This window comes from Elephas maximus, chromosome 12 (genome assembly GCF_024166365.1).
Source record: "Elephas maximus indicus isolate mEleMax1 chromosome 12, mEleMax1 primary haplotype, whole genome shotgun sequence".
Classification (NCBI taxonomy): domain Eukaryota; kingdom Metazoa; phylum Chordata; class Mammalia; order Proboscidea; family Elephantidae; genus Elephas; species Elephas maximus.
The window spans coordinates 78,559,039-78,569,579 of record NC_064830.1 but is presented as its reverse complement, the minus strand read 5'-3'; the positions used below and the strand labels follow the sequence as shown (position 1 = coordinate 78,569,579).

The 10,541-nt window shown below is 43.6% G+C and overlaps 1 protein-coding gene across 1 annotated transcript; it reads right to left on the bottom strand.

Moving 5' to 3' along the window:
* Positions 1–400: 400 nt before the first annotated feature.
* On the bottom strand, positions 401–889 carry LOC126086601 (60S ribosomal protein L9-like). Its single transcript, XM_049903046.1, has one exon. It carries the CDS (start codon positions 887–889, stop codon positions 401–403), a length of 489 nt encoding a protein of 162 aa, XP_049759003.1.
* Positions 890–10,541: the final 9,652 nt, after the last annotated feature.

Genomic DNA, 10,541 nt, shown 5'->3' with positions numbered 1-10,541 from the left:
AGAGACTGATGAGGCCACACATGCCAAGAGGGCATGAAAAGGTTTATTACTTACATAATGGAGCTCTCTGGGGAGAGTGCAGGCCTTTCAAGCAGGTCCAAAACTGGTTGAGAGCCAGGAAAGGAGATTGGCCTGGATTTATATTGGGGGTAGGGGGTAGGGCTTGTGTGGTTTGAATCTCCCACTGGTGCCAAAGGAGGGATCACCCAGGCTTTCTTTTTATTTTTTTTTTGAATGGATGAATTTTATTGCATCTTAAAAATATCACCCATAGGCCTTAGGAATCATCCAGTCTTGTTTCCATAACTGGACAACTCTTAGGTCTTACTCATCAGTCTGTTGAGCAGTTCCTTTTTCAGAGACACAGATACCATTCTAAAATTTTCCGGTATTCTTGTTTTTAACTGTCACAGCAAGCTGAATTTGATACAAGTTCAATGTCATTTCCTTCAAGAATTAACTCATCTTTCTGGGCTTGAGATACTGAACAAGCAATACCTGGTCTCATCCGAACCGTACAGATGTATTTTTCACCCAGGAAGTTTTGGATTTCAACAAGAGATCCACTCTCCTGAATAACAACATTGATGGGGAAGTGACCACACAGACCTCCTCTTGTAAGAGAAGTCCAGTGTGTAACACCCTTGATCATGTTCTGCACATCACTACAGATAGTGTCAACTGTAGCCCCTTCCTTTCTATTTCCCCACCATTTGTCAACTCGAAGCCTCTTCTTTTTCTTTCCAAGGAGACTGAGTTCTACATTGGTGTGATCGAAGTAACCCCACAAGGTTCCTCTGGGGCCTTTCACAATAACTAAGCACCCCTTCAGAGTGATGTCAACATTTTCTGGAACGTCAATGGTCTGGTTGCTGAGAATGGTCTTCATTCTCACAGTAGATGCAGCAAAAAGGGACACCCAGGCTTTCTTATCAGCCTGTTCAGATGTCGGGCCCAAGGGAAGGGTATAAGTTAGCATCTGGACTTGCCTAATTTCTGAGGCATAAAAATCAGGATTAGCACAAAGCTGGTTCCTATGAGGTGGAGGTTATACATACCTCCACTCCTCAAACTTTTTACCGATTCTGACACCAGCCACCCCATCCATGGCACTCTCTACTTCTCTGTTGGGTTCAATAATTTGTTGCAATGGCCATACAGAACTCACAGACCATACACAGTTATGTGATTTATAAAGGAAGTAACAGGTTATAACTTGGAAGTAACAGGAACAACTTGGGATCAGGATCAGAAATCACATAGGTGAGATTCAGAAGGCTCCCCTGAAGTGGAGAGCACATACCCTCCTTTCTTCAGTGCAGGACAGCTCTCTCAGCTTCTCTCAGCCATGCAACCAAAAAGCTCCTTCTGTCTGCTGTGTATCCCTGCTCTCAGCCATGCATATCTCCTCCTGGCTGTGCAGGCCTCCTCTCAGCCCCCTCAGGACAGGCTTCCTCTCAGCTGTGCAGGCCTCTTTGCCTTTGGCATCCCCATCGTCAGCCTCTCCACTGTTAACTGGCCCTGCTTATAGCCAGGATAGCAGCTTGCTCAGCTCTCTTAGCTGCTTGCTAGCAGCAGCTTTCTGCCATCACCACTGGCTGTGCTGCAGGGCTCCTTCTAGGCCTCTCACTATCTTCAGTGTTACAGTCCTTGACCCATGTTACAGCTCTTTTAGGAGGTTCCTTGTCTCCTCTCTCTCTCTGCTTCTGCTTCTACATCTCTCTTTTGCCTCTGGAAAACCTCTGTGAGATTGGCTGCTTATATAAGTAAACTCCTTGTCAGTTTCAAGGACCACGAACCACCCCCCAATTCCCTTGGTGGACTGCAAGTCATTCAATTTCCATAGTAAAGGGACCAGTCCCTACAATGTTCATAAAATAGACCAATCACATGGCAGACTGCAGCCCAGAGCTAGACAAAACGTATCAAACCTTCAAGTTGTTTACAGCTTTCCCAGGATATGCCAATCAACCTGGACAAAAGGAAACCCTCTGGGGTAGAAAACAACCTAGGAGCTTCCTGCCTCAAGTTGTTTCTCCAAAGAACTAGGGCAAAGGTTTAAGAGAAAAAAATCTCCCAAGCAGTTTTCCCAAAGAACCAAGGCAAAAGGCCACATAAAGGAACTCATTTCACCACAGAGGGCAGAGCTTAAAAGTTGTCAGCAGTCAAATGTTAAATAATGGAATCAGACTCCTCATTACAGGAGTGAACTATGGGAATATCTGCAGAGTAGCTTTCTAGGCAGAGAGAACATCTTGTGTAAATGCCCTGAGGCAGGAGTATTCCTGGGGTTTTTAGGGCCTTAAAGAAGGTCAGGGTATCTGGAGCACAGGACCGAGGAGGAGAGTGGTAGGAGGTGGGTTTCAGAGAGTGGGGTAGGGGTTAGCTCCTAACCCTTGCAGGAGAAGAAATTTAGATTTTGTTCTAAACTGAGTGGAAGCTTTGGAGGATTTTAAGCAGGGAAACAAAGCAATATGAATTTACATTTTTAAAAAGATGACTGCCCACTCTGTAGAGAAGGGAGTTTGGGTGGAGGAGGTGGTGGCAGAAGGGAATCAAGTAGATCAGTCAGGAGGCTGTTGCAATCTAGGGCAGTGACTGGCAAATTTAAACATGAAGCAGAATTGCCTGGAGCATTTAGTAAACACAGACTCCTTGCCCCACCCCAGTGTCTGTAGTTCTAACAAGCTCCCAGGTGATGCTGATGCTGGTGGCCCCACCACACATTGAGGAGCAAAGGGCTAGGAGATGGTGGGACTTGCACTAAGATGGTGTTATGGATTGAATTGTGCTCTCTCCCAAAAGATATGTTGAAGCTCTAACCCCTGATGCCTGTGAACATGACCTCGTTTGGGAATATGGTCTTTGAAGATGTTATCAGTTAACATGAGGTCATTCTAGAGCAGGGTGGGCCCTAATCCAATATGAGTGGTGTCCTATGAAAGGAGGAGAGGAGATACAGAGAGAGAGAGGAAGTTGGAGGCAGAGATTGGAGTGATTCATCTATAAGACAAAGAACGCCAAGGATTGCCAGGAGCCACCAGAGGCTAGAGAGAGGCAAGAAAGAATCTTGGCCTACAGCCTTCAGAGAGAACATGGTCCAGCTGTCTTAGTCATCTAATGCTGCTATAACAGAAATACCACAAGTGGATGGTCTCAACACACAGAAGTTTATTCTCTCATCGTCCAGTAGGCTAGAAGTCCAAATTCAGGGCATCAACCCCAGGGGAAGACTTTCTTTCTCTGTAGGCTCTGGAAAGAAGGTCCTTGTCATCAATCTTCCCCTGGACTAGGAGCTTCTCAGTGCAGGGACCCTGGGTCCAAAGGACGCACTCTGCTCCTGGCACTGCTTTCTTGGTGGTATGGCCTGGCTGACACCTGGAATTAGAACTTCTAGATGCCAGAATTGTGTGACAACAAATTTCTGTTGTTTTAATCCACTCACTTTGTGGTACTTTGTTATGGCAACGCTAGGAAACAGATGCAGGTGGAATCAATGCAGAAGTTAAGGCAGTCTTGTTTGGGATGCATTTTGAAGTGAAGCTGTCAGTCCATTTTCAATGTCTTTTAACCTGATTATACCAAGGAGACTATCTCAATTTGTTACTAGTATGTCTCTAACACTCCCCCCCTTTTTATTTTAGCAAAGGAAGAGGAGACCTCAAGGCATAGAGCTTTCAGCAGAGAATTCTACTGAGAATTTGATTTCTCTTTTTTGGCATCTTCATTGTATTTGTTTATGGTTGCCTACAATTTATGACAAATGATGTTTTCTATTTATTGGTGTTATAAAGCTTCCATTTGGAATAAATATATTTAATTTTTTGGAAGTACGTTGCCGTAAAAATAAACCTGTGAAGTAAATAACGTTGTTGTGTACCATCGAGTCAATTCTGACTCATAGTAACTCTATAGGACAGCGTAGAATTGCCCCATAGGGTTTCCAAGGAGGAACTGGTAGATTTGAACTATGGACCTTTTGGTTAGCAGCCTGAGCTCTTAACTACTTCACCACCAGGGCTCAGAAATAAATAATTGTACAGGTGAAACTCAGGCATGGCAAATGATGGCTCTTGAGTGATTGCAATTTGAGTGATTCCCTTGGGTCCTGGGAGCTCTGCATCTGGCATCATTGGGGTCTTTGTGAACCCAAGAAGCCACTGTCATCTCTAGGTCATAGTGTAGAAGCCCATTATACTCTATTGTCTCCTCTCTTCTGATGTTCGTGCCTTTATTTGTTCAACCCACATTTACTGAGCACCTACTGGGTGCTGGGCCAAAGACTGAACTTCAGCTCACAGCATCCCGTTAGGAAGCGTCTCACGAGTGATAATGGTACCTGGAAGGAAGCTTGCCAACAAGTAGTAAGCACATGGAATGGGTGTTTACTTATGCCCGTGATAATGTCCCTCTCTTCTGCTTGCATTTCAATGTGCTTCCTGGAGTGAGAGAGAAAGAGATGGAATTGGGATGCTGGGAATTGTACCTTCCCATTGCTACACCCACAAGAGGGTGTTGGTCATATAAACGTGACCTGTCATGTATGTCCTGTTGGAGAAAGCAGAGGTTGATAACTGGTATAGGTTATGGGGCATCAAGAGGATTTTAAACAGAAGGTTGTAAGATCAGGCTTGGAGGTTAGAATGCTTATCCTGGCAGCTGTGAGAACGGACTGGAGGGAAAGAGTCTGGGAAGACAGGAGGTATCTTTGGGCAAGTCCTTGTAAACTTTTTGGGCCTAAGTATCTGTATTGGTTCAAGAGGGCAGATAACATTTTCTCATGTAACATATAAGAATTTAGGATCAAATTCATAAAATGAAATTATACCATATCATGGGAGAATAGTTAGATGGATTTTCATCAAATGCTGAGGATGTTACTTACAACATGGACTCTGAGGCAAAAGTGACAGTAAATTTGGGGGGCCCTGGGAACACTGAGTCCCCGGGTGGTACAAATGGTTAAGCGTTAGGCTGCTAACCCAATGGTTAGCAGTTGGAATCCACCTAGAGGCACCTCAGAAGAAAAGCCTGGAGATCTACTTCTGAAAACTCAGCCATCGAAAACCCTGTGGAGCAGAGTTCTACTGTGACACATGTGGGGTGGCCGTGAGTCAGAGTCAACTGGACAGCACCTGTTTTTATTTTTATTTTTTTTGGGGGGGGGACTTGAGAAAGGCAGTCCCTCTCTCAAGGTGCTGACATGTGAGGAACAAGGAGAGGACAGTGTGACTGCTTGTGGAGAGAGACTTGCTCTGGTCAGAGAAGTCAAAGGATGGTGATAAATATGATCCCACAACAAAAGTTGTTAGGACACTCTTGCCAAATTGATTTACAATCCAGCTACTTTTCACAAGGGCAATTCTACATGACTGTGCCAGGAGGAGTTGCTGTAGAGATTTACTTAATGATAGTAATTCTCCCTCAGTTTGCAGGGGTGAAACTAAACATGAAAATGCTTTAAAAAATTTAAGCACTTATACGTAAAATGACCTAAGATCTAATGTGACGATGGTAGACATTAAAATGCTTCATGGACTACAAAGCCCTTGGTTGCACATGACGCTTGTTGGTGCTTCTCTGTGGAGTAGTCTGGGTGTGTCTCTAGTCAAGTGCTCTCTCTTACGGTGTGTGGCTTTATGTTTCTCCACAGCCCTGAGACTGACTTGCCTGCAAACTTGTTGCCATGGAGTTGATTCTGACTCGTAGCACCTGATAGGCCACAGTAGAACTGCCCTATAGGGTTTCCAAGGAGTGGCTGGTAGATTTGAACTGCTGACCTTTTGGTTAGCAGCTGAGCTCTTAACCACTGTGTTGCCAGGGCTCCAACTTGCCTGTAGAAGCAAAAAATGCCCATTGCCCTCAAGTCAATTCCGACTTCATGTGTTAACAGATTAGAACTTCTCCACAGAGATCGCCAGGCCTTTCTTCCTCATGGCTGCTGGGTAGGTTCAAACCACCAACCTTTAGCAGGAAAAAGGGAAAAGCACATTATAGAAAAGCACATTATATGTCCCTTTCCCAGTCATGTTTGTTTTCTTCCTTGGGCTCTGGGCAGCCAAGATTCTTTCCTGGTCACCAAGGAGACTGCTAGGAATTCAGGCAAGAGCATCAATCCTAAAACTGTGCCCCTCCTGTCCCTGGCTCACTCTTGGATTCACATGGTGATTTCCAGCTGCTCTGGACCAAGAGACTTGCAGAAATAAGAACTCAGATAAAATAATTGTCCATAGTAGTGGTTAAAAGCGCTCGCTTGTGCAGTCAGGTGGATGGGTCCAAACCTTGGCTCTGTCACTTGCTGGCCGTGTGCCCTTAGGAGAGCCACTATGTCAGTGTGGGTCCTCCGAGAAGCAGATGTTGCTCTGAGCAGCAACATGCAAGGGTTTTATTAGGGCGGATACCTGTGCGAAAGGAGTCAGACATGATTCAAGTCTGACCCGAGTGAAGGAGGGAGGGAGAAAAGGTTGGGTGGAGGTGTCCCGGACTATCATGCAGTCTAAGGGTGGTGGGACGTCCTTAAGCTAAAGTCAGCTATTAGGGGTGTCCCAGGCCTTCGTGGAACCTCGGTACCTCTGCTGCACTCAGTCGTTGGCAGTGCGATGGATATCACGTCTCAGCAGCCAGAGCCCCTCCTTGTAGCAGGAGGTCTGTCGGGGCGTTCTCCTGGCTACCATTTAACTCTCACAGGGTGTTACTCCAGTCAAATGAGGCAAGGTGTGCAAAGCACTTTGTATGACACCTGGTATAGAGAAAGCATGCAACACATTGTAACTCTTATCATTACCCAGATACTCTTTTGGACCCAACAGATGAGAGTTTTCCTTATCCTTCTGTTACCAAGCATTCCTTATATCAGAGGCTGCTAATTCAGATGCCTTGGAAATGTGTGAAGTGGGCTGCATAAGACATTAGGAAGTGGTGGGGACTGTGGTAAACTAACGAGCACAGGCCCTGTCTAAAAATGTTTGCAAAGTAAAAACCTGATGCAGCCAAAGAAACACATTGTAGGCTCAATTTGGCCTCTGGCCCTCAATTTGAAACCTCTGTCTTACAGGTCTAATGTCTTAGTTGTCTGGTGCTGCTCTAAGAGAAATACCACAAGTGGGTGGCTTTGACAACCAGAAACTTTTATTCTCTCATAGTTTAGGGGGCCAGAAGTCTGAATTCAGGGTGCCAGCTCTAGGGGAAGGCTTTCTGTCTCTCTTTGCTCTGGTGGAAAGTCCTTGTCCTCTATCTTCTCCCAGCTCTGCTCCTTCACTTCCTTGCTTAATCTGCTCCTTTTATATCTCAAAAGAGATTGACTCAAGACACACCCTACACTAATACAGTCTCATTAATTTAAGAAAGAAAATTCATTCCCAAATGGGATTGTAACCACAGGTATAGGGATCAGGATTTACAACACCTATTTGTTTTATTTTTGGGGACATAGTTCAATCCACAACAATAGTAATTCCTGGTATTCTGAGTTTACATAAATTGGGAAGTGAATTTAATTAAAATGACAACAAAACAGTTGGGTTGATCTCCCCCTCCCCACCCCATAACTAATTTATAGTTTATTTGACTAAACTGAGAGATCTGATTGGTTGATTTTTGGTTTTATACACAACTTCTGTGTTGGTTTAGCTAACAGGTTAAGAATGTGGACTTGGGGAGCTGGATTTCATGGAGTGGGATGTCAACTCTCTCACTTGCTAGCTATGTCTTTGGAACTTAGTTTCCCCATCTGTAAAATGGGGGTAGTAATGATACCTCCTTCATGGGGTTGCTGTGAGGATTTAATAAATGGGAGAAGCTTAGAACAGTGCATAGGCTTAGTAAGGTGGAAAAAATGTTGATATTATTTTAGGGTTGGGTGAGAGAGAGAGAGCAAATTTGGGCTACTAGAGGCCCTCATTGCTTTTCCTTCTGATTTTATTTCACATAAGCTTAAAACTTAATGATCAGTGTTAACACCCAAACAGGAATGAGTTTCTCTTACCCCGGTGATATAATCATATATAATAATGCCACTTACATAAGCTTCCTTACCTCCTTGTTAAATCCACCCACACTCCGCTCTACTTCACACTGTTAAACAATTTTTCTCCCAGAGGGAAAACGACACCCAACTTTACATGAAACATCACTTTAAAGCAGGGATCAATTGGGTGGGGGGAATGCTTAAAAAGGTGGATTTGGCAATGCTTGTGACTGGGGGGAGTAAAGTCTTTCATCTGGAGGTGTTGAGTCAAGCCTGGAGACCTCAGAAGAACCGGGGGAATCATGGAGCTAGAGGCAAACCATGGCCTCTCCCAAATTAGGGAGGCTCCTTCTTTGTCTTAGAGGACCGTGAGTCAGCCATCTGCAGACAAATACAGATCTGTCTCATTTCCTTTCTTGCTTTTTTTTTTCAAATCTGAAACATGTTCTACATGTGATAATGCTTAGAAGACAGAGAAGAACAGAATGCAGGTATGTAAATCAGAACTTGTTCAGTTGTAAGTGTCAGAAATCAATCTCGAACCTTTTCAGTGACTCAGGAGATTACATTGGCTCATATCAGAGGGATGTTCTAGGGATGAATCAGGTATGGCTATATCTAGGCCTCAAGCAATACTGGCAGGACACCATCTTGTGCTCTCTCTCTCTCTCCATTTCTCCAATAGGCCTTCTCTAGATGAAGGACAGGATGGACATGATTAACTCTGGACTAATCTCTATCAACTAAACAACTCTACTAGAAAAGTTTTTTTCTCAGTGCTCAGGTAGAAAAATCTCAGGAAAGGACTTGATTGGTTGGGTGTATATCACGTGTATATCTCTGAGCCAATCCCTAAGGCTAGGAGTGAGGTGCTCTGATTGGTCAGGTCAGTGAGCCATTGGAAGTGAGATCAAGGTGAGTCCTAACTGAAATACAAAGAATAGCTTTCCCCAAGAAAGGAAGGATTCTGTTCCAGAAGAGAAGGGGATGAATTAACAAAAACAATGGGAGTCACTCTAAGAAGCGAATAAAAATTGCCAATACTTCCACCATTCATAAATGATGACTGTTGACTTCTTGATGTAAATCCTTTCAGGCTTACCCTCCCTCCCCTGCCACACACACAAATGTATTTATGCTTATAAGCATGCATTAAACATTTAGAACACTGGAATATCCTAGGCAAATTTTATAAGCTGATTTTGACTGCCTTGCTAAAAAATATTAATTAGATATTTTGAAAGGCAGATGGTCTATTTTCTTGGTAGGAAAATGAAAGAATACAGACAAGCAAAAATAAAACAAAATGTATGATTGGCTGGGGCCAACAGTAAGATTTTTAAGGAGGCAGGTTAATGGTAGAGTTGAGATTAAAACAAAACATAACACCAGTTGTCACGGAGTTGAAGTTCAACTCATGGCAACCCCAAGTATGTCTCAGTAGAACTGAGCTCCACAGGGTTTTAAATGGCTGAGTTTTTGGAAGTAGATGACCAGGCCTTTCTTCCTAGGCACCTCAGGGTGAACTCAAACCTCCAACCTTTCTGTTAGCAGCCGAGCATGTTAACCTTTTACACCACCTGGGAACTCCAGGGTTGAGATAAAGAAGTGATAATTTGTTATGTATCTTTTTAGGATACCCTGGAGCCCTGCTTTGCATGCTTTGCATATTTATGATTATTGACTCATTACTTGAAATGACTTATTTAAAGTTACTTTATTTATTTTAGGCATACAAAAAACCACAAAGAATAACGTTGCTCAGCTTAAGAAATATAACAAGCCCAATGCAATCCCCTGTGGCCTCCTCTCTAGTCTTGTGCCCCTTCATTTTTCCCTCTCTTCCCAGTGGTGACCTCTATCCTTAAGTGGTTTCTTTTATTGCCATGCATATTTTTATACTTTTATTGCTTATGATTATTAACACACAGCATTGTGTTGTGATATTAAACGATGCAGAAAGCATCAAAAGAAGATGGAAGGAATACATAGAGTCATTATACCGAAAAGTATTCAACCATTTCAAGAGGTGGCATATGATCAGGAACCGATGGTACTGAAGGAAGAAGTCCAAGCTGCTCTGAAGGCATTGGCGAAAAACAAGGCTCCAGGAATTGATGGAATATCAATTGAGATGTTTCAACAAACAGATGCAATGCTGGAGGTGCTCACTCATCTATGCCAAGAAATATGGAAGACAGCTTCCTGGCCAACTGACTGGAAGAGATCCATATTTGTGCCTATTCCCAAGAAAGGTGATCCAACCGAATGTGGAAATTATAGAACAATATCATTAGTATCACACGCAAGCAAAATTTTGCTGAAGATCATTTAAAAGCAGCTGCAGCAGTATATTGACAGGGAACTGCCAGAAATTCAGGCTGGTTTCAGAAGGGGATGTGGAACCAGGGATATCATTGCTGATGTCAGATGGATCCTGGCTGAAAGCAGAGAATACCAGAAGGATGTTTCCCTGTGTTTTATTGACTATGCAAAGGCATTGTGTGTGGATCATAACACATTATGGATAACATTATGATGAATGGGAATTCCAGAACACTTAATTGTGTTCATG

Coding starts and splice junctions, on each gene's coding strand:
- LOC126086601 (XM_049903046.1), bottom strand. CDS start 889: ATGAAGACCATTCTCAGCAACCAGACCATTGACGTTCCAGAAAATGTT.